This window comes from Etheostoma spectabile, chromosome 4 (genome assembly GCF_008692095.1).
Source record: "Etheostoma spectabile isolate EspeVRDwgs_2016 chromosome 4, UIUC_Espe_1.0, whole genome shotgun sequence".
Classification (NCBI taxonomy): domain Eukaryota; kingdom Metazoa; phylum Chordata; class Actinopteri; order Perciformes; family Percidae; genus Etheostoma; species Etheostoma spectabile.
Window position 1 is genome coordinate 17,164,431 of NC_045736.1, and position 24,668 is coordinate 17,189,098.

At 38.0% G+C, this 24,668-nt stretch overlaps 1 protein-coding gene across 1 annotated transcript in view; it reads right to left on the reverse strand.

The window, feature by feature from the left end:
- LOC116687866 (voltage-dependent calcium channel subunit alpha-2/delta-2-like) overlaps positions 1–24,668 on the reverse strand; it is a 45,416-nt gene that overhangs the window by 6,294 nt on the left and 14,454 nt on the right. The window contains 37 exon segments of the mRNA XM_032513554.1: positions 593–675; positions 796–905; positions 1,009–1,132; positions 1,532–1,587; positions 1,782–1,834; positions 1,929–2,081; positions 2,497–2,568; positions 3,489–3,536; positions 3,643–3,734; positions 3,898–3,996; positions 4,766–4,798; positions 4,801–4,868; positions 4,986–5,048; positions 5,193–5,283; positions 5,376–5,473; positions 5,571–5,631; positions 5,736–5,812; positions 6,027–6,088; positions 7,407–7,478; positions 7,691–7,762; positions 7,985–8,059; positions 8,176–8,250; positions 8,836–8,901; positions 9,036–9,125; positions 9,310–9,359; positions 12,519–12,597; positions 12,724–12,834; positions 12,954–13,115; positions 13,248–13,347; positions 15,266–15,316; positions 15,419–15,476; positions 15,619–15,750; positions 15,883–16,018; positions 16,221–16,265; positions 19,162–19,221; positions 19,871–19,987; positions 22,966–23,047. Of these exon segments, the coding sequence (XP_032369445.1) occupies positions 593–675; positions 796–905; positions 1,009–1,132; positions 1,532–1,587; positions 1,782–1,834; positions 1,929–2,081; positions 2,497–2,568; positions 3,489–3,536; positions 3,643–3,734; positions 3,898–3,996; positions 4,766–4,798; positions 4,801–4,868; positions 4,986–5,048; positions 5,193–5,283; positions 5,376–5,473; positions 5,571–5,631; positions 5,736–5,812; positions 6,027–6,088; positions 7,407–7,478; positions 7,691–7,762; positions 7,985–8,059; positions 8,176–8,250; positions 8,836–8,901; positions 9,036–9,125; positions 9,310–9,359; positions 12,519–12,597; positions 12,724–12,834; positions 12,954–13,115; positions 13,248–13,347; positions 15,266–15,316; positions 15,419–15,476; positions 15,619–15,750; positions 15,883–16,018; positions 16,221–16,265; positions 19,162–19,221; positions 19,871–19,987; positions 22,966–23,047 (3,076 nt within the window).

Genomic DNA, 24,668 nt, shown 5'->3' on the forward strand with positions numbered 1-24,668 from the left:
GCAGAAAGGAATTAACATTTATGAAATTCCAGTTATATGTTAGTCTGTGCATTATTTACCTAGCTATCTTGTGAGGTAGTTAGCTTACTTCTGCCAAATAAGCAGGAGCTATAGAAAGTAAGCTAGTTGGCTTGATAATTGCCAGCTACACAGCATTAGGATCATAAATGTAATTCTAGTACTGTTAACCACCTTATATTGTGCTTTTAAATCAGATGTAGCCCACTCTGTTGTAACGGCATAGTTAGTTTTTTTTTTTTCAATGAACTACATTAATGGTTATAATGCTATGACTGTGAGGTTATTCAACTATCCTAGTTAACTACTGTTTATCTGGTGAGCAAGCTACTGACTAAGTGAGCAAGTTAAAGGCTAATTTACGAGTAGAATTTCATAAAGATTTGCAAGTGCACGAAGCAGGAACACCGAGAGGTCACATTGTTTTTTGTTAAAAATCCAATTATTCTTCGTGTGATAATAATTTTTCAACAAAATATAGTTTATGTGCTTACAAAAATGTTTTTCTGTGCTTAAAATGTCCCATCACAAGCTCAGGCTTAAGGCACAAACATAATTCTGTACATCTACTTACTAAGGCACTGTAGTCAAAGCAGGATGTCGGGCCTTTACGATATCGCGCATTGCTCAGTACTTCGCATGGATTCTCCTCCTGAACTGTTTGTTTTTTTAGTTAAGGGACTTAGCACTGATCTTACCTGTCATACAAGATTGATGAGATTTCCAATGTCAGCACAAAAGAAAGCACCGCAGAGTGCGTGACCATGAAAAGGATACATTCTGTCCTGATCCGTGTCAATCTCTCTATCTCACATGAGCTGCAGGGGAGTGTCTCAGCGACCACAAAGAGGAGGTTGGTGTTTTCTATGCGCGCTGCGTGGAACAGCCTGTGGGAGACAGTGATGGATATTAAGCTAACACCATACAGTATGTAGAGTGCAGGTCTGAGAGCACAGACACATACTGCTGAGGCTCTTAAGAAATACCCACCGTGAGCAGTTTCCACAGTCCTGCAGCACGTTGTAGGAGTTGTTGATGTTTGTAAAGTAGAACTGGCTTTGGATAGTCATACAGCTGCTTTCCCTTGTCTCAAAACCTGCAGCCAGGAGATCATCTAGAACACAAACAACATTTTATATTAATGATTATTCTAAAAGCTCATTTGGACTGATTGATTTTTAACTGAGACTAAGATGTTCTAAAAGGAGCAAACTGGTTTGAATTGATTTTCATCCAGATTTTATGTTCACATGAATCTAACTGTTTTTGTTTCCTGATGCCTTTGTGTAGGAATGCACATCATTGTTAACAAAACGGGGTCAGCTTTACAGTAACAGAAGTGTGAGGCAAAAAAAGGGAAAAAATGCAAATGAGCTGCTTGCTACTTTAAAAAAATCTAATTTCCATTATTTTCAACATAAAAACATGAAACAATGATCCTTAAAAATTCCTGAATCCATGAGAATATACTCATGTGTGCGCACAAAGATTGTGTTAAGATGTACAAATCCACCTTGGTAGAGCCAGCTGTTGTAGGCCAGTCCATACAGTAGGTGCTGGGTCACAGACCTGAAAAAGTGTTCACATTGCACTTGATTAAAAAATGAAATACCATGTGTAAACATAAATAAATATAGTAAACACATGTCACAGCTACATTAACATTGAGCTAACCCCTCACCCCCGGTGTCATGTGCAGAAGTCACATATTTAAGATTGTTTTAAAGGGCGCACATATTCTTGGTGTCATCTGAAATTCTCACCATGCAACAGTGGAGCTCCACCAAGCCAAGCTGAGTATGTCAGCAATGGACGGCTGTAGAAACATAGAGTAGTTACAGATGAGAGCTTTACACCAACAATGTATAATAATATGTCCCAGAATCTAAAACCAGAAGGTGGTCTATTACCACAAAGAAGCCCCTCGGTGCTGCACCAGTATGGCTGCTGCTGACTGGTTCACATGCTGACTGGTAGTGGAAGGACTGACGGCGAGTGAAGATTGAGCTGTTGTAGAGTGCATGCATCAGGTAAGGGTCCACATCACCAAAGAAAAGACCGATCTGTCAGGGATAGAAAGGAAAGACAATAACACAGAGGAAAAGAAAGTGTCACAAGTCACTTCTTTCTTTCTTTTGTATTTTGTTTCATTTCATTTATTTGGCAGTGACAACTGAACTGTACATGGAGGAAAATTGAGATTAATTTAGCTGAGTTAAATACTTAAATGTTCCTGTAAATAAAACTATTTGTGAAATCAGCAAAAAATATGACATAAAACATGCAATGAAAACCCCACAATTAACAACTGCTATGTTAATAAAAACCTCAGAAATTCACATCTGCTTATAAAATATAATTAAGATTTGTATACCTTTATTTTGCATCACTTTTAAAACACAGTGAATAAGACATACTGCATACTTTGACAAAGTAGACAGTGCACGAGAGTAAGTACATTACCACACAAACACAAACCTTTTTCCAGTGATCTCTCTGATTGGACATTACCAGAAATCCACCATCATCGATGAGATAGCAGAGGAGGTCCTACGAACAACACGGCACAGTTTACATCAAGTGAGCAATTTTTAACACTACTTTCACTTAACAGCAGCAAGAAACCGAAAACCTCAAGATACAGGTTGATGTGATCTTATAAGGGGAAATAGCAGACTGAAAAAACTTGCAGGCAAGTGTGAAAAGCTGAAAACCAATATAAGAAAAATATGTCTTCATACAGGCAGAGTACATGAATCTTTAATAAAAAAAAAACATTATTTGCATAAGTCCTTTGGTCTTAAATTAACCATGCCATTATCAAAACAAGCCAGTTTACATTATATAAATAATAATTTATATACACTTGCTCCAAGTTTTTTTTTAGTAATTTTAATGTCAAAACAGAAAAAAGCAAATCACTAAATATAAAATGTATAAGAAACTAATAAATAATCTCACCCCACGGCCGATTTTTCTTGAAATATGATTTTAAGGCTCAATATCTGACTAAAGTAGTTGTTAAGAGGGAGATATTTCACAGTGTAATATCCTACACCCCAATACACATAACTCCATGTCCGTCATATTACACCTTTACTTGACTTTTGCTGCTGCTGTTTCGCACACTCGTTAGTCGTATTTAATCATTGTTGATAACCTGAAACACCCTCTTAATCTTAATCATGCACACCGGCAGCACTGTGGATTTGGTTAATTACACTGGAAACGTTCCTCTTATCTGTGAAGTTGACTGACTGAAAGAGAGACAACAGCTCTGTTCTGGTCTATAAATTGTATGCAAAGTTTCATCTAAATGACAGACCAATACAAGAATATAAAAAACACATTTAACCTCTGAAGAACGCAATTGTGGTCACAAAGCTGAAGACAGTATCTGGCTGTAATAGCCAGTATGCTACAGTCCTGTGGTTGTGTTAATGTGAGAATGAAACACAAAACATTCTTACGTCAGTGTTCACTTCACAGTCCATTTCGCAGCTTCTGGATGGTCCACACTGTTTTAACAAAATGCGTTATGAGACATTAATGTCATGTTTTTACAGTAAATTCAATTAAGTATGTAATGAGTGATTATTCGTTATTACTGGCACCGTGCTGTACCTTGTGTGACCCCTGTCGAGTGTCTGACACATTGCTGGCCAGGATCTTAAACTTGTCCACCCATGCCTCCAAGTCCAGCTTCACTCCGACCACTGAGTGACAACATCCACAGGACCAGAGCAAAAGAAGAAGAAGAGGACAAGAAACAGAAAACAAAACAGAGGCATCTGAAATATCTGAGTGATAAAGAGCATTCCTGGGAATCCCACACATGACACAGGATAGTATATTAAGTTTGCCACATATTTTTCTTACCTGAAGGTTTGAGCAGTTTTCCCCCTAAATTAACCTCTACAGCCGAACTAACCAGAATTCCAACGGTTCCGTTTTCTGCACCTACAGGGTCGTCCAACGCTGTTCACAAACAAAATGTGATTTTTAAAACTGATGTGAGGTTACAGTCTAATGTCACACGTATGAATGCTGAATTTATCATTTCACAACCATGACCCCTGTCTCAGTTTAAAGACATGATGACACCGGAGATAGTTTGCCAAATGAAACTTTGAGACTATTTGGTCCCACATGCTTGCCCCAAATCCAGCTTGCTTAAATCACTAAACATTTACAGCTAAGTCTCTTTCAATGAACTGAACTCGTATACATTAAACTTGCATTATAGATTTGAATTTTGGCAGCAGAGACAAGCTGTGAACACAACACTGACCAATCATTACAGTTGTGGTGAAACAGTTGCTTAGCAGTTACAGAGAAACATTATAATTCATTTAAAGTCATGTTCCTGGTCACCTGGCAGACGCAAGTCTGACTTTCACTTTTTTGGTCTCCACCAATTGCAGAGATGATATTTGGCTCGTTAGCTGCTAAATGCTCATCTATGTTCAGCAGCTAGCTTCTAACTTTGTTTGTCAGTGGTGCTGAGCAGTTAGTGTACAGAGGGTTTTTAGAGCTTTTTGCGTGAAAACAGCTTCCTGCTGTCGATGTAAACAATCACAGTTAACCAAAACAGTAAAGTTTAAGTAAACTGCAGAGATTGGTGATGATTCTCTGTGGGTTCATCACAATGAGTGACCCCATTCACATACACACAGTCTTTTGATTAATTGTTTTTGTAAAAATTTTGATAGTAGCCATTTCAAGCTGTGTTTCCACAGTTACTTACCGGATCTCGATGGAGCTCTGAACATGTAGCCTTGTTGTCAAGGCTCCTTCTGTAATAATTTGAATTGAAAGGTTCAGGATCCTCATCCCAAAGCTCAGCAGCTCTGTAGAAACACAACACAAATCATTAAATGTTTTCTGAAAACAGTTTACAGACAGAATATCTGTGTACTATTACTTTGTATTTATCTGCTTTAGTTTAGTGCATTAATCTTACTCACATGTTGGGAAAAACACGTGTTATACCTCCATCAGTGGATGCAAATACAGCCAGGAAGCCGTACCTGTAACAATTAATATTTACTTAGCCAACTCTGTGTGTTTCACTGTATTACCATTAAAGAATATTGCAGTTTATTTGCACAATGTTTTTTTTTTGGTGAATGGCGTGTGAGAATCGTGTGTGAAGCAAGAACAAGTTGACTCACGAATTCAAGTCCTTGTTCTTCCAAACACGAGAGGCCAGCTGCCCGATAATCCTAGAATCCAAAATCAGGTTGTGGATGAGGCCTTGGTCACCTGAGACCAAAAACAACAAGTATATTATCTCATCAGTGTATCTGCAGCAGAGGCAGATCTCACAAACTATTAAATGCTGTTAACACACTCACACTCATCAGATTCTGGGGAAATGTCCAGCATGAGCGTCAGGAAGTTCTGCAAAAACTGGGTGTTGTTGTCAGAAAGATGCAGACGTTTGCAGTATTCCCTGGAGAAACCGAGGACAGAATTAATAAGAACTTTCCCTTTACTAACAGATTGAGAAATCAGGAGAAAAAGAGAAATGGTAGTTGGAGCTTTGGAACCTTGGAGCCAAAAACACATGTCCTGAGGATTCAAAGGAGCTGGGCAGCAGCGACTGCATATCTGTAACAGAGGCAGAGGGGGATGTAAGTTTTTTTACATTTCTTCTTTGTTACATTAATCTTAATAAACATTGCATCTTGAAAGTTCTGCCTCCCTGGACTCACACTGGAGCTGGAGCATCACATCACTCAGGTCTGCCTGGATGAAGTATTCATTGTAGGGGGGTAATACCAGACCAAGACTGCAGGTGGTGAGAGAGAAAGAGAGAGAGAGAGAGAGAGAGAGGAGAGAGGAGAGAGAGAGAGAGAGAGAGAGAGAAGAGAGAGAGAGAGAGAGAGAGAGAGAGAGAGAGAGACAGAGAGAGAGACAGAGAGAGAGTGAATGTGTGTAGTCCTCATTGGACCACAGCTGGTTAGCTTTTATCTGTAATTTATAATTTTATTGTAACTGCTCACCTGTAATCGGTGCCGTTGATGGGAGTCCAGGTGTAACTTCTGTACACCTCATCAATGTATTGCTAGGTAGAGGAGACACTTGAGAACACCCAAACTAAACAGGCTACAGTTTACCCATTTTACTTTATGTAACATGTGTGCAATACAGTTTTTGTGAGGTGTTTGGATAAGGATGCAGAAGTATACTACTTAGACCACAATCCTCAGAGAGCTCGATTATAAAGAGCTTACATTATGCTCATTATCAGGTTTATAATTGTATTTAGAGGTTTTGTCAGAATAGTTTTACATGATTTAACTTTCAAAAGACACCATATTTTTATCAAACAGCATATTGCTGCAGCTCCTCTTTTCATCCTGTGTGTGGAGCTCTCTGTTTTAGCTACAGAGTGAGGTATCACACTTCTATTCCATCTTTGTTGGGAGTCGCACAGGCACAGTACCTAGGTAAGGACACTACCCAGAGAGAAGTAGAGTATTAGGGCGTGCATTGCTAGCAGCTAGGCGAGCATTTTAACGTGTGTTACAAAGTGACGCACATTCGTCACGAAGGTAAAGGCTGGACTACAATAGAGCTGTTTGGAACAGTTTGTGAACAGTGTTTTCTGTTGGAGATGGAAAGTCCCTCTGGGGTGGACTTTGGGCTTTATCCCTTAGTAAACTCATAATGTGCACAAAATGGATAAGTAACAGAAAGAGAAAAATCCCAAAAAGCATAATATGAGCACTTTAAGGCCTAATCACCACTAAAATTGACCATTGTCCTTAACTATGTACATTTACAAGATAAAGCCACTTCCTTCGCTTTGGGAAACAACTACAAACTTCGAGCTGAAATAAGCAAGTTTTGAAGAATATGTGGATCATACAATAAGGCAGGTCTGTTTAGTTCTTTTGGTGAATGATTGTAAAGATTTACTAACAATATGTTTATGGCATTTACTATCTAACTGGGACGTTTTGGGACTGATTGGTGGGAATTGCTGTGGACAACGTACAGACAGTGATACCCTGGTAAGAGCAAATTACGTTTAACCTTGTAACCAGCTAACATAAATAACTCACGTTACTGTATTGTGTGAACAGTTATTCAGCCAGATCATAGCGCTGTGGAGATAGGTCTGGCAATGTGAGACTGATGGTCAAAATAATTATATCGTAATAAAATAAGAATTGGGCCTTTAAAACAGTTATTTGGAAATATATACATGGTGAAAGTTGAAACTTACTATTATCCCACTACCACCCAGCCAGAACCCAAACATCAGCTGATCAAAACCTTTTAGCTATTCCACCAAACAGACTGAAAACAAGGGTGGACGGCTATAAAAGTCAGATTAAATAAATATTTGAAGCTAATCAGAAGATGAATTTACTTGCCTCATCAATCGACTTGACAAGAGTTTTGACCTGCAATTCACCTGGTCTTCCATCAATCATTTGTCGCCGGATCTAGAAAAAAAAATTTCAGTCACAAACATGTAATGAAAACATGTTAAGTGGGGCTTTCAGCTACCTGGTAGGCAGATTGTCCTGAGACAGATAGATGTTCACTGGCCCGGTAAGAACTTTGAACAACAGCAGCAGCAACAACAACAACAACAAGGAACAGAAAATGCTTGAAACCAGAAACCTTTCAGTTCCACTTTCCACTAAGTGCTCACCTCCTCTTTATTGCTGTCCTCCACCTCTGCATCCAGGAAGTCCAGCGTCACAGGCTCAGGGAGGTTTACCGGCTGAGAGGAGTTGGGCAAGACAAATCCATTTACATTAACATCAAATGTAGAACAGGTATACCAGCATCATAATTATCTCAAGTATATATAAACAATCAGAATTTGAAACCCCAAAGGGCCTGTATTCTTAACATGTCTTCTCTTCCCTGCAACCCGCAATAAAACTGAAAAAAAAAAAAAAAAAAAAAAAAAAAAAAAAAAGGTAAGCTAAATATACCCCACCTTTGGCTGAAGATTAGGGTGAAGGAGAAGATATCCATTTGGATCAATGGCAAATATGTATCCATTGGCGCCAAGCTGTTAAGGAAATAATAAAAGCAAGGAATAGCAGTGATGTGTCAGTCTATATTCGCCATCACAAGTATAAATAAAGAAAAATATGACTAATAATGGTGTTAATGTGGTGCACATACATTGTACCGTGGTGTTAGCCGCTTTATCTCGTCTAGATGCACGTCAACTCCCATGACACCTAATATCAGCTGATTCTGCTCGGACAAAACACATACAGAAGGTTAAAGGAAGAGTTTGACATTTTGGGAAATATGCTTATTTGTTTTCTTGCTTAAAATTAGATGAGACGATTGATACCTCGTATCTATCTGGTAAGAAATGACTGCACCTGGCCAAGACATAGTCAAGATACACACATATCCCAACATAACACCAGACAGTCGTATTTACACTTCAGTTTTTGTATGGGCTTAACCAAAAAAAGATAAAAATGAACAAAGATAAGATAAGAAGAGATAACAAGTTTAAATGGTGAGCTAGAGAAGCTGGTAGGTGGATTTTGTTACCTAGGGACAGAGCGAGGCTAGCCGTTTCCCCGTTTCCAGTTGTTATGCTAAGCTAAGCTTACCCTCTCCTAGCAGTAGCTTCATATTTACCATACAGTCATGAAAGTTGTATCGATCTCATTTCCCAAAAACTATTCATTTAAATGTGGTCATTTAGTATTCTATGATTTTACACAACAGAGCTAAATTCTACTTTTGAAAAAAACAACCGTAACCTGCAACATGCAACCTTAAAATACACATAACCTTTCTTATAATAACTAGTTATGTTACCTGTGAGTTTCCATCCATTGTGAGATTAAATACAGGCAAAGTCCCAGTTACTACCATGCCAAGACCCTACAGTCCAAAGAAAAAGTCCCAAATCATATATGATATGATTGTATTTATTCAGCATGTACAGTATGGTTGATGTATTTACTATACAGTATTTGATCACATACAGTACAGCCAACAAGGTCATGCAGTCTCACCAAAGCATCCTGATACACATTGGTCCACTGAACCTGTTTGGCATCGCTGCCTGCCAGAACCATGGGGCGACCCAGCACGTCGAGGTACTCCTGACAAAACAAAAGAGATATGTGACCGGCTGCAGCTTTAAAACAACCAACAACATCAGGTTTAGGGAGAATGGGTCTGCAAACAAATGGGAGTAGATGTTTTTATAGAGTGTGTGAGCACCACAAGGAGAATTCAAAACAGTGAACAGGGATCAGCTGTTTCAGAGGCACTAGACAAACCCACCTGGGTGTTAATCCTTATAGCACAGATGGAACGGATCTCAAAATAGTAACCTGGCAAGCAACAGAAAAAAAGACAGAGAAAGAGCATGTGTGAGCAATGCTTTCCGAAAAAACACACGAGTGGTGCTCATAAATATTCCAGATTTTACTAGATGTTACTCGACCAGTGACTCAGCCACTTAACTCCCACAGATAGGAAGCTTAGAGAGGAATACCACTGAGCTTTAAAACTGTTGTATCTGTATTTGCACAGTGAAGTCAAGAGTTCAAAGTAAAGCTCCTGTCCAACTTGAAACCTTATTAGAATCTGCTTCATAAAAAAGGATTTATTGTTAAAGTTTTTTTCTTAAATAAGATCTTTCTCATCCTATTTCATTGCAATGTGGCTGCAACTAATGATTACATATATTATCAATTACTCAGCTAATTATTTTCTTAATAACTCAGCTAACTATTTGATATAAATTATGCTAAACAATGTCAGAAATGACGGTAGTGTCTTTAAATGTCTTGTTTTGTCCAATTAACAGTCCAAAACCCAAATATAATTAGTTTAAAATAATATATGACAAGGAAAAGCAACCCAACAGTTAAGATGGAATAAGCTGGAAGTTGATAATGTTTTGTATTGAATTGAATATTTGAAGCTATTCAGAAGGAGAATTTGCTTGTCTCATTTATCAACTTGACAAGAGTTTTTTACCTGGTCTTCCATCAAACATTTGTCATTACTTTAAAAATGTATTTAATTTCTCAGTTATTAAAATAGCAGCAGTTAATTCTATGTTGACTGACTAATCGATTTATTGACTAATAACTTACTTACTTAAGACCAAGTCATTACTGAGACTGAGACAAGACCAAGACTTTGAGGGGTTAAGACCGAGTCAAGACCAAGACCAGACCAATGGGAGTTCCACACTGCATGACATGATAAAATGTGGACAACGCTAACCATAGGCACTCCTCAAATTGATCTGAAAGATCCACATTCCCATAAAAAACACTAACTGAAAACATATAGAATAGACACAACTAGCTAATATGCATAGAAAATATTTGTTTTCCTTTAGTTAGAAATAAACCCCTTATGGTTTAGGAAGGCAAATTGTATTACAGAGGATTTGGCTGACATCTCCCAGACAGCCAGAGCTTCTTCTCTGGTCTACCGCATTCACTTTCTTGGGATTGCATGTTAAGTGGGTGGGGAACGAGGGTTAACAGTTACACATTTCAAATTAGAAATGAGTCAAGTTATTGGTTGCATTTGAAGCAGGAAGTTTTACCGTCAATCACAGTCATGATGTTAACACATAAATCAGACGAAACACAGGCAATTAAGTGATATCCCTGCAGTTGTGGTCTTGAAATAAAATCCAGAGTCCCGGTCTTGACACCAAGACAATGATGTCTGATCTGTACGAGTAAAAGGGATCTCTGAGTGAGCAAACAGAGCCTTATGACAACCAACACTGGTCTGCTCACAGATGTGAAAGGCAAACACATTAGCAAGCTAAGTGCACTTTACATTAGGCTCAGTAATTTATTTATTTGTTCCTCAGTCTCAGCATTTATTAATAAATATACAGTAGACAAGTCTTTTAAAGAATGAAGTAGGGCTTTTATAGCACTGAATTTAAAGAGTATCTGCTTAGCTAAAAATACTTAATTTACTGTTGATGCTTTACACAAAGTCCAACAACAATGATCCTGTTTGGACACAGGACAAGAAGGACTCTAAAATTAGGGCCTGTTTTTACCTGGATTTAACATCTGTCCTGAGTGATCCAATAACAAGTGGACAGCTCTAGGTGAGTGTGTTTTCACCTGTTGGTAGAATGTGTATCCAAATGCGTCCTCAGTGACCACTTATGATCGAAACTCACTTCCCTGCTCTGTATGCAAATAAACACGTAGCCTACATAATTTCTGTTCGCATTTAGGCTGGTTGTGTGTGTATATAATGCCAGTTGTAACTTTCAAAGTGAAAAATTAAAAAGCGCTGTCCACTGTCTGAGTGCCTACCATAGACTGTACATAAAAGAGTGCCGACATGGATGTCTATTAACGGGCGGCAGGACCTGTGCAGGAGAATAAAGATGTTTTTAAAAGTCTCAGTGTGTTCAGCTCTTAGTACGTTTGTAGCTTCTAAAGGAATCTCTGTGGTTTGAAGTTTAGTTTATATTAACTGCTTTATTTTACGTTTAATGTTTGCTTAGGAGTTGCGTTACATTACGGCTGATGAAGACCCAACATTTCCAGATTTTCCTGCTTATAATAAAAGCATTTAACTTCCAAAATAACGGGGGCTTTGTTTGTTAAGAATTCATTGGAATTGAAACCGTTTCACAGCAGCTGCACTGACCACTCAGTTCACTTCTAGAATGTGGACACATGCAGACTAAACCACCTTTCAAATGTGTTTTTTGGGATCTGATGTCAATGCGTCCTAAAAGAGTTTTCACCTGCACTGTACTTGGAGCTGTCCACTTGTGATCCGATCACTCAGGACGGATGTTAATGCCAGTTGAGAATGGCGTCCTACCTTTTGATAATTCTTATAGTGTGGTACTTGCTAGTGAACTACAGACTATAGTCTTAACTTCTGAAAACCTATAGTATCTTTTTAAGACTTCTGCAAGGGGGTATGTCGAAAGCAAATTAACCAAACTCAATAAAAAAACAGCAATTGCGATATGATTAAAACATATATCCACACATTTCACTGAGGAAAATAAACAGCCATATAGTATTACAAATTGATTTTAAGCTGGTCTTCAGTAAATTCAATAACCAGTAAGATGTCCATTAACCTCAGTGTGAAAACTAGGTAGCAAACAGAGAAGTTGAAATAGTTAGCTAAAAGTAATGAATGAACTTTTGAAACTGTTAAGTAATTAAAAAATTGTTAAAACATCTAACTTCTTCCACTCCAAGTGGAACAAATGAATGCAAACTTGATCAAAGAAACCTAAACATTGACAATTTAATAGTATAATAAAATGGAGTAAGAATATCCAGTTTTATATAATTATTAGTTTCAAATAACATCCAGATTATAATCCATTAATAAAAACCTATTTGAAACATAACAGGTGGTACCAGTGGAGGGCTGATGGGACAAAAAAAAGGCTGGAAACTACTGATCTACAGTATGTGATATGTGGGAATAAAATGAAATCAGTGGATCCCACTAAAACTTCTGCTCACCTTTATTGGTACATGCAATCCACTGTAAAGGTGTGACATCATAGTTGTGTTGACCCACAGAAAAGGTGAAAACTCGAACCTTAGAAGGAATAAATGGAGAAAATTAAACATAGGTTTTCAGAGGATGACCAAATACCACAATGCAAAAATGCTGGATGTGACTGAAAGGTTGTCAGCTCTGAAGAGATGATCAGAATAAACAAACCGTTTTGTTGGGCCAGTTGTACTGCATGAAAACATCCTGAGCTCTGTCCTCTCCTCCATCAGTGAACAGCATGATTATTTTATTGCAGTTGGCCCGAGGAACATTTGTCTTCTGGGGGAGGGAAGGAGAGTAAACAGTAGTTTTGGTCAATACAGTAAAATAATAATGAGTGAGTGGAGGCATTAGTATTGACATAATCCTAAATTGATGTAAATAAATGTGTGACTTACATTTAACAGCTGGTTGAAAGCAAAATGAAATCCAGACTTGTAGTCAGTGGTGCCTTTAGCCTGCATCTGCTGCACTGCGTCCTTGAAGATCTTTTTGTTGCGCACGTTAGCCTGGACGAGATGTTTAAAGCAGGGAACCACGGCCTCTGCCTTTTCGTTAAACTGAAACACAGCAGCAGACAGTTTGGGCCTAATATGTACAGACTGAAGTGAAGCAAACAAGTAAACAAAGCTAGAGGGATGGGAAATGATAGAGTATCAGTGATGAAGAGTCAGAGTGTAGCAGAAACTAACCCTGGCCACGTTGACATAGTCATCATCAGACAAAGTGTCCAGCATTTCCATCACTGATGCTTTGATGAGTTTCAGAGTGAGTCCACTGACACTGCCGCTCCTAGGGAAACACACAAGTATCATCCCAACCACATGCTCACATACATACACAGGGATAAAGGCACACACAAGAAACAACATAATTGTCCAATGTCTACAAAATTATGCAGCTTGTTTTTGAGTTTAGCAGAGTATTTGCTCATTTGCTTAAATAGATTCTTTTTTAAAAACCCTGAAATGTCTATTTTAATAAGTACTTTCCAAGTACCTGCTTCAATTACAATGCACCCTCTCACCCTCTAAATGTCCGACTAAAGTCTTTAATAGTACTGAGAACTTTACACATCCTTCAGATTTTCAATCAGCATTAAAAAAAACTTTTCAGTGGCTATCTGTATGTCTTTCCATCTCCCGTGTCTTGCAGCTCACAGAGGAACACACTAACTTTTTCCTAAGCAAAATTTGTAGCAGCATTGCTAAAACTGCAAGCACTAAAAAAACGTATTACAACCCCAGTGACAATATAACGGCAGCACGGTGGTTAGAACTTCTGCCTCACGGCAAGAAGGTTCTGGTTCTGTTCTCCCCGTGTTTGCATCGGTTTCCTCTGGGTGCTCTGGTCTTTTCCCACCATAAAGATATGCATGCTAGGTAACTAGGACTACAGTTGAATATTAGCCAACTGGCACGTTTACAGACATGTTGATAAATGTGGATTGTCCTAATCAAATAAATAAATAAATTGCAAATATGGACAAACACTATTTAGTAACTATACCCTGATGTCCCTAAACACTGTCTCCATGACTTAATGTAGAGCAAATGATTTTTTGGCCTATAGTTTATTAAGGTGAAAAATGCTATAGAATTCTAATAATAAAAACAACAAGTTTAGAAAATGTCCACAGAAAATGGCTGCCTCAGTGACTATCTTGATGTGATGAACTATGTTGATGAAAGGTCCTTCATGAGTTCATAAAGTATTTTTCATTCAACTCAATAATAGGATTAACCTGGCAAAGAGTTCCAAGTTACCACAAATTACCGCCACAATGCATAGTAACCATGGAGACAGTACAGTGACAATAGGCTGCTGTACTATGAGTTTGACTACAAAGAGCAAAACACACTTTACTACCTGATCTACCATAGAAACAGGAAGCAAAACTTGGTTGATCATGTTTGAGCTTAAAGCAATTCTTTACAATCTGTACCAAAACTGAACTGTACCAAAACTGAACTGTAAAAACAACAACGTGTTGCTATTTTATGGGGGGGGGGGGGGTTATGTGCCTGACCTTTTCTTAGCTGGGGACAGTGACTTCCTGGAGACTCTGCAGCTTAGCTAATTCTGCCTGATCCTAGCTTGTTTTCTCAAAATGTAAAACTATTCCCTTAAATACCAAATCTCATGTCTCATTAAATTGTTTGTTTGGTCATTTCTCCACTTATAGACTACAAAACAACATCTTGTACAAATCATTTTAACTTTGTTCTTGAGTCTGAATCATCCCCAACCTGACCTTTAGGCTGTTACACATGATAAGCAATATGATCTGCACTCTCAGCTTCTTTTAGTGCAGAGTCAGTGCCAGGTGCACTGTTTTTTCACTACAATTCAGTCTGGCTTCTCTCGCTCTCTCTCTCTAATGTTGCTGGCCTGTAGGACCAGAAGCACCAAGAAGCTGCTCACTTATGTGCAATAACACTTCAGATGGTCTCTTCACTTCAATTTTGAGTGAGAAAGAAGTGCAAGGAAGGCTGAGGAAAACTTTCAAGATGGATTTCAACACCAGTTAATTATTTAAAACTGCAAAGCAAGGGACAGTTTTTTATTTTTTTATTTGCAGGTACATAGCAATAGTAGAAGCAACACACATGTACTTTTTGCTAGCATACCTACAGTATGCTAGCAAAAAGCCACATGTAAGCCAATTACTGAACCAAAGAAACTTTTTTAAACGTAATTAATTACTTACACATCAACAAGAATGACCATATCTTTGGGGGATGAGGCTCCCTGGATGTACCTGTGACAAAGAAAAAGAGAGAATGCACTACGTCAAGCCTGTAAATCTACTGCACCTGCGATAGTCTGGCATGAAAAGATGTTTTAGGCAGCACTACTGTACCAGGGTCTCCTCCTGACGTCATACAAGTCGATTTTATCGGGGGCTTTCCAAGGTGAAGCTGAAAAAATGAGAAGATGTTTCCCTCATACTGTTTATGGAAATATGAGTAAGCCCTTGTTTAATCCATTTAAAATGTCCCTACACCCTTCATATTCAACATCATCAGGTTAGGAAGCACAGGGATGGTTGTTAAAAGCTACCTGGGTAGTAGCGAGTGACACCCGTTGCACTCCCGAACGCCTGCCACAGCAGTGACGGATCCTCCTGACTGTTCTCCATGAACACTTTCTCGAGCGCCTGTGTCCAGTTCAACTCATTTAAAATGACTGGAGCTGATGGGGAAAAGAGTTAAAGTTCTTAGATGTGCTCCTTAAAATATGTAAAATAAATCAAATTTAATCACAAGCATATGACATATTTCCATGCTGCTGAGTAATACATTATTTAATCAGAACTTCACTTGCCTCCTTTATAAATATCAGTGGGAATCTGAACAGCTGTGTAGGAATAGTTGACATTGTTTTTGAAGTTTGGATCATAAACAAACTCCAGCTTGATGTGTGAAGGATTTTCCACCTCTCCTTCTCCATCCATGGAATACTATGAGAACATCAGAAAGCATGCATGTCACGTTTACCTTCATCTTTTCACCAGCACTATTATGTGACAATCTAATTGCATTTTGCCAATTTTTTAAAGTCTATTTATTTAAACCAGACACATCTAATCATCGTGCTTCTGTGAAATGGCCTCAGTAAATACAAACAAAGCAGACAAATCTGTTCCTTTGTCCCATACTCACATAATCCAGCTCAGCCTTGGAGTCATAATAAGCCATGTCAAGCTCCTAGGAGAAACAAAAGCAGATATGAGGAGGCTGCAATGTTGGCAACCATGAAACAACATGAGGACTAGTAGTCATACGCACAGTACATTTGTACACGTCAAGTCAACCTCCAGACACATGGAAGCTACTTAAATAAGGTAGCAAATGAAGATTGTTTTGATGAATCATCAGGCACAAAACGGCATTGTTATACTTAAATGTATCTGCCTTTCTCTCATGAACGCAATGCACATCTTTTTTTTAGGACAAGCCAGGCTGTTTACAAAGAGTAAACAAAAACATGTAATTTAAATAGTTGCAGTCAAATTCTATGATGCACTTAAGGAATGTAGAAGTTTTTGCTTTGAAAAGTCCAGGTTGCAAAATGCATTTTATTCTAATTCTAAAAGGTGTGATGTTATGGTTCATTACAGCATAGTTACACATCAAATCAGTGAAATCTGTGTCTTTATTCTTTAAAACGGAGACTATGAGCTCATAACCTATAAGTAACATACATTAGGCTTCTAGTCACAATAAAGTACTGAAATTGCTTGGATGACCGTAGCAACACTCAAATAGGAGTTAAAACCATGCATCATCACTTAAGGTCTAGTGCTGATTGACAATTAATGCGTAAACCTCACATAAATGATGGGACTGACAAGGTCAATTTGGAGGAATTAATGAATCGTTCCAACCGTAAAATGGCAACACTCATGATAAATGTCCATCAAAAGTCACCACAAAATAAGTTCCATAATAATAAGTTCAAAATAAGTATTTAACAATGTTTGGTTTACTATGATAAAAACCAAAAAAAACATTCAAATCCTTGCATTTTTGAAGTTGTAACCACCAAATGTTTGCTATTGTTTCCTGTTCACTACTGTGACATTATGTGTGGACAGGCTGTAAGGCTTGGGTAGGACATTGCCATCTGTTAGTCTTAGTTTCTGAAGAGACCGTACATACTTCAGAATAAGCATGGCATCTACTGATATGCTCCTATTTTGGACTGTTCTGATTACCAAATATTATCTCTGAAGAGTGCCTTAGCTTATATTACATTTCAACTAAATATACCAAATCTCTCTCTGTCAGCTATTTGTCTTCTTGCTGTTAGTAATATGAATCTCCCATCCTCAGAGGAGTACAGCGCTTAAAACATCTAGCCATTATCAGCCTCTGTTTTTATAAGACAGTCCAGAGAAGTGACATTGCTCATCCTCCATGTTAACTCCTCCTGATAGCTCAGCTTCTTTAGACCTTATCCTGTTAGCAGTGTTTTAATCCTCTGGAAAATGTTTCACCTGTTGATAAAGAACAATTTGGGGGCAGGAATCTTTGGCAATCTCAGAATGCTTGAATCCAAATGACTCTTGACATAATGAAAAGAAAGGGAGACACTGACTCTTACTGCATTACCAAACCACTGACCCCTGTCTTGTTCCCAACTGAGTTACAAATAAAACAAAACTGACAGTTGAGCTAACTATTCTCGATTAGGATCATTGTATGACTTAAAGAAAATAGCAGAAAAAGGTTTGTGAGTATTTGCAGTTTTTTATTTATCTATTTAAGCTAACTGCAATAACTGGAAGCACTTTACAATCTTCTTCCTGTACAAAAAAACAAAATAAAAGTGTAATCTACTGATCAACATCACTGGTTAATCACTGTGGTAAATGGTTTATGTGTTCTGAGATAAGAATTGCAGGGAAACATTTTTACTTATAATATTTCTTAGATCCTTTTTGGAATCAGCTTTTCTGTCATCATAAAAAACCTTTACTCTGAAAATGTAACAGCTGAAAGGTAGATGAGAAGATCAATACAGCTCCAGCCATAAAAATGGTTAGCTAAGCTAAGCGTAAGGACTGAAAGAAGCTAGGCTGGCTCCGTCCAAAGGAAACAAAACAACAATGGTTTTATGGTGTGTTAATGCAGGAATATTTCTTGGTCATATGCAGTGACTTTTGTAATATGGAGTAATATGTGAGCTTTTAGGGGTGCTAGTAAACAAATGTTGTTACCTATGAACAGAGCCAGGCTAGCGGTTTCCAGTCCTGATGCTAAACTACACTAACCGGCTGCTGTAGCTTCATATTTTGCATACAGCCATGAGAATGCTATCAATCTTCTTTAGCCAGAAAAACATTTGTAAAAAGATTTTAGGTTGATTTTCATACCGTACCTACTGGGCACTGATCATATCAAGGAGATACTGAAAAAGGTAGGAAATCCATCTTAAAGCTGGTGGTGTGCTTTGGAAAATGGTTGACTGTTGAAATGTCTCAACATTTTTAAGAAATGAGCTAAAATATGCAAAACCATGTGTCTTTTAAAATGACAGAAGGATTCAGCGCCTCAAAAAAGCATGTGAGAGGCTATGTGAGAGGTTGGGGTTAACCGCATCTTATTATGTTGGCCAAATGAAGCCGACCAAGTGGAAAAGTGGAATGCCAATGTGTTTAGGGCTCAATAGAACTCAGTCATCTGTTTCACCCAGCTAAGTGCTCAGGGATCTGCTCAGCTGACTGGTGTAAATGTTCTGTCTTTTTCAAGTTGTCCCAACGCTCAGAGACATCAAACCCATCTGGTCTGAATTTACATCACTGGTTAAATTTGAGTGCGTAGCGTTTCCACTATCTGAGGAAATTATGAAAATTTAAAAAATCATGAAAATGATGGGGAAAAAAAATCACAGAAAATATGGACTATGGAAGTTCTTGGGTTTGCGTGTTTGAGAAAAAGCATTATCAAGGGTTGTCGATAATACTGATCAAGTACAGCACTGTGCTGTGTATCAAAGGCTCTCAGTAATGCTGACTATAGTACATGTAATATAAATTGCCACTCAGATCCAAATTTACAAATGCATTATTTTAACGACAAGTGTTATTTAAGAGTTTACCTTGATTCCATCCCGCCACTGATGCTCCCGCTGGAGCCGCTCTGCTTCACTGGCTAACCTCTACATGTTGAAAACAGAGAAACACTCACATTAGAGGAGCAACAATGACAAATCTGATTTATCTAATCAAAGTAGGAGGAACACTATGAAACATGGTGCTGAGAGTAAGACAGAACTGGGTTTACTGGCTTCTGCTATAAGGTAACCCTACACTTTGTGCTACAGGAGAGCTCAGACAATATCAGGGATGCTGTCAATCAATTGCTTTTCTATCAATGCTTATTATTCTAAATTTGCAAACCCTATAGCCAGTAAGTGATTTGTTCAATTTTAACAGAGTCGTTCATCCGCAACTAGTGAACCGCCCCATAACGACTCTTGGTTCTGTATTTATTAATAAAATTAGCTACAAAGGTTAAAGAATATTATAGATCCAAGACCAAACTGACAAAAAGGAGGGAGAAAAAGTCACAAACACAAATCTGTTAGCTACTTCAGCACCACGGACAGTGCCATGGTTTTATCAATACACAGATAGAGATACTGATGTTGCAGAGCCATAAACTCTATCTTGCACAAATCTCAGTAAAGGGGCATGGCATGTTAAAAATAACTTTAAAATTAAATTAGCATAAAAAAAACATTTACAGTTAAAAACAGATAAAATAGCAACAGTCAGTTGTCATATTTCTCAGAAACATGTACTTACATCGAGTGCTTTGCGTTTCTTAGCCAGGAGTTTCTCTATATCTGAGGCCGCCTTCTCCACAATCTTCCGAGGCTGATTCTTCACCAGACTAAACCGTCGTCTTTCTTCATTGTATATCTGTACATTTTGAATGAAATTAAGTCAAAAGTGAAAAACGTAAGATTTTTTTTAGCTGGTCCAACCAGTAGGTGAACATATGTATTACCATGTACTACCATATACTTTCTTTAAACTCTATGGTATTACCCAGTAAAATATGTCAACATCTACTGGAGGGGTTGCCATGGGATTTGTTGTAGACATTCAAGGTCAAAAGCCTATTGACTTTTCCTCCAATGCCATCATGTGGCTGACATTTGTAGTTTTGAGTGAAAAGTCTTGAAAATTTGGTGGATTGCGATGTAATTTGGTACACATATCCACTTTCCCTTCAAGATAAATTGCAATTACTTGGTGATTCCATGACTTGTCATGTAGTATCATCATTAATAACCTAATATATGCAAAAATAATAACATTACCATCATACTCAGCTATACTTTGTCTTAGTATTAATTATCACATGCTAACTGGCTAAACTAAGATGGTAAACAGGGCAAACATTATACCAGCTTAGCATCAGCATGTTAGCATGCAGACACTAACAACATATTTCTCCCAACCTCCAGATAATCATGTTAGCTTTCTTTAGAATAAAAAAATGCCAAATTGCAGCCAAGCAGTCTAAGTGGTTCACAAAAATGATTTAGAGCAGAGCGGTGTTAGAAAGGTCATCAATCTGCAAATGAAAAAAATCAGGTATTTTTATTGGTTGAGGAATTGAAAATGACATTTCATTTAAATTACAAGCATTTCCTCGACAAGAGAAGATTGTACTAAGCTTTCCGGGCAAAGAGGAACGATTTCTTTAACAGATCCAGATTGTTTCTGGAGCATGGAGGGATTAATGAGGACTCAATGAACAAGTGAGTCTCACATCAAGGCATTACTGCAGGCTGCAGGCAGACCATCTGCTCTGCTGTGACACAAACAGATAGGACACGTGCCACTGCTCACTGCTGAGGGAACGCCCCCACACATCTTCACCGAGCAGTCTCTCTTGCCCCCTACAGATGAACTTTGGTCCTGTTTTTTGGCATTTGCTTTCTTAGGGACAACCCTTTATTCCCAGCCACCTGTTAGAGGAAGGATGTGAAATAACCTTAAAACTTATTGGACATGATAGGTAAATGGTGGATATTTTAATGAGTTTAAGCATGCAATGGATTTCCAACAGGGCCTGAAGGTAACTTTTTTGACGACCAGCCACTCTGGCAGGTGGATTTAAAAATCCTTTACCAGCCAGTTTTTTTTGCCTCATAAAAAGGTGAAAAACAGGAATCACATGAACGTTCCGAAACAGCAATCGCATCCTCTTCAACTGTGCTGCTTTCATGGACATCAGTGCCTTGACCGCAGCGGTCTCCTTTGGAAGCGCAGTCTTTAATAGTTTCCAACTTATCGTGTGTAGGTGGCTTTTTGATGACTTGTGGTCCATAATTGCTTCTAATGTTAAGTTTTAAGTCTTGATTACAAAAGGATTTGACTTCGCTTTCTCTGAGCCATATACGTACACAGCAGTCTCTGCAGTGCATTTGTTCTGCACTCCTGTCATAATTCAGCCCTTAACGAACCTTGCCGTTGCCGCCAATTGCCCACTTTGTATTAAAACATCTTCTTTTACTTTTCTTTGACTAGTGCTCATGGCCCCTTTACCCCAGTAATGTGCCGCCACATTTGAAGCTAAAATCCAACGAAATGACGGACTTTGTTGAAATGTAAAAGAACAACAGTTGCAAAACAAACTTAATGAATCATTCAATTCTCATTGGCAACCTACCAATGTGGCAGGTAGATTGATAATGTTACCCGCCAATTGCTAAATTCACCTTCAATTGTTAATTTCAGGCCCCGACTACGCAAGAAACCAAATCACTGTCATAAATCAGGAAAACAGCAAATTGGACATTTACATGAAGTGCAATAGTCGGTGCATTAGATAAGTATTAGTCTGGATCAACAGAAGTACATTTCCAAGATAAAGTATGACATCTGGCACGCTGAATGTCACCTTCCCCTCTCTGTGCATTGCCGTTCACAAAATTCCTTCAACTAGCAAGCTACATGCTGAAAGTGGCAAGTTTTTAAGTAAATTTGGATCGTGCAACAAGGCAGGCCTACTTAAAGCTTTAGTGCATAACTTTTTTTATAATAATGAACGTCCATTACATTCAAGCCATTATCAAATGAGTTATTGCAAAGCTAATTATGACTATCAGCTCCACAAAACTCTCTCTGTATTTCACAGCGTGGCTATGTTTAAAAATTGGTGCATATTGGCAACTTTTGCTCGCAGAAACTTGAGTAAAGATAAAACGATTAATTGATTATCAAAATAGTTCCTGATTTATTTTCTGTCAATTGACTTATCTAATAATCAACGCATCGTTTCAGCTCTAATTTATTTCCTACACAACAATTCCTGAACCATTTAGAGTGTGAGAGTTTGATGAAAGATATCGGTGCATTTATACAAAGTAATACAACCATTAATATAAGTCTGAATTGTTCCACTAGTAAAAAATAACAGACATTACAGGCTTGTGAAAGACTTGAATTAGTATGCATGAATGTAGGTGTTTTTAAACTCATGACTTTATGACACATTACACCAGATAGTCTATATTCAACCAGTGTAGGCGTGTGTTCAGGTAGCTCTTTGGATTTGTATGAATCGTGCAATGTGGGCAAGATTGATAATTATTGCACGCAATGCACAAAATTCAGCTACGACCTGATGAATGAAATGAAAACTGATGAATATAAAAGCTAATAGAGTTTTATGGAAAATAAAAACATTGTGTTTTTGGCTGCTTATATCTTTACAGGGAGTCATGAAAAAAGAAACAAAGTGTTTTTTGAAAGGCAGACTGTAATTATTGTATTGTTTTATTCACCTACAGTATTTAGCTATAGCTCCTAAACTTATTCTTGTGTTTATGCAGCACTATGATAAGATAGACCTGTGTACTATAAAAAGAAGGCTACACACTCACCCCTTTCAACTGCTGAGCTCCAGTGATGTGCTGAAAGACTCTGTCAATCTCCTGCTCAATACGTTTGGCCCAGTGCGTTATCCTGTGGATAAACAACACAGGCTGACTGTCACACAACACAAACTAACTAAACAGAGAGAGAGAGAGAGAGGGTGAGGGTGAGGGTGTGTGGTGTGTGTGTGTGTGTGTGTGTGTGTGTGTGTGTGTGTGTGTGTGTGTGTCTCACAGAGGTAAGCAGCATGAATATGAGCAGAAATTCTTTGCTACAAAGAATGACAGATTTGGTGTAGATCGATTTTAATTAAAATTGAAGTTAAATTTCAGTGTTGGCCTTACAAAAATTGCAATTCTGCTTTAAATTTCCCTACAGTGTAATGCAGTAAGTGATTACAACCGTGTGTGTGTGTGTGTGTGTGTGTGTATCTCACAGAGGTAAGCAGTGATGTTGCAACAAAAAAAGCCATTACCTGTGCATGGATTAAAACACAAATTATGAAAACGTGCATCATTTAACAAAAACACATTAATATCTCTACTAAATATTGTTTCAAGATGCACTAAATGAATAAAAAGGTGCCCTCACCCTGCAACCAACACCATTAAGAAGGCAATGCCATGCAAGGTCCATGCCTGAGAATTTCACACCTTGGGAAAGCAACTCAGATTAGTCCAACTCTTTTCTACACTTACATCTTTTCAAGAAAACAAAAAAACACGGATTACACCAATTAACTAATCAACAGCAGGGTAAGAGTAAAATCTCAGACTGTGGTCGAGATTAAGCCTTGAAATGTTAGCAATGGTAACTAATCAGCTTTGTTGACTCATCATAATTCTATGAAAGGATATTTCAGGAGCAACAAAAATTCAATTTGTTACATCATTATTACATAAAGTACATAAACAGCTTTTAAAACCTGCTGCAACAACATAGAACACTTGAGGCAACTGGAATTACACAAAGCTCCTAAAATAGAGCAACAAATGAGGCAGAATAAACAAAATATCCACAGTGTTGAAAGTGTTGAGTAATAATAACAGAGGCACATTCAATGAAGGAGAGGTCGATGTGTGGCTCTAGAGCTGAGTAATGTAACAGGCTCTGGGCACTACAAATTACAGTTGAAAATGTTTAACATAAATATGTAGTACATCGATATTCATGAAGAGCAGCAACTGTCTCTCTTATTGGACAACCTTGGAAAACATCAAGTCTGTAGCAAGGAATCTTGGCATCTGGTTTGGCAGTAACTTGAGGTTTGAGCAGCATACCACACAACTGGTATATAAAATATAAAAAATACAACCCATGTTAACTTTTAAAGACACAGAATATTTTACATGCTTTTATCTCATCACGCCTGGATTATTGCAACAGCCTTTTTACTGGTTTGAACCATAAATCTGTAAATTGACTCCACTGTGCAGAACTCAGCTGTCCAGTATATTTTAGAATAGATTTTACTGATCACTTTAAAGGCTCTTTGTGGCCTTGCACTAGGGGTGTGTAAAAAAATTGATTGCGATTGAATTGCGATTTAAGCTCTACCGATTCAAAATTGAAATATTATGAATCGATTCCAAAAATGTATTCAGTGATTTATTCATCTGCCTGAGGATATCAGGTCAGCTGAGTCAGTGATCTCTTTTAAGTCACTCCCTTCTTAAAACATACTTTTATTGGAGAGCCTTACCTGATTTTA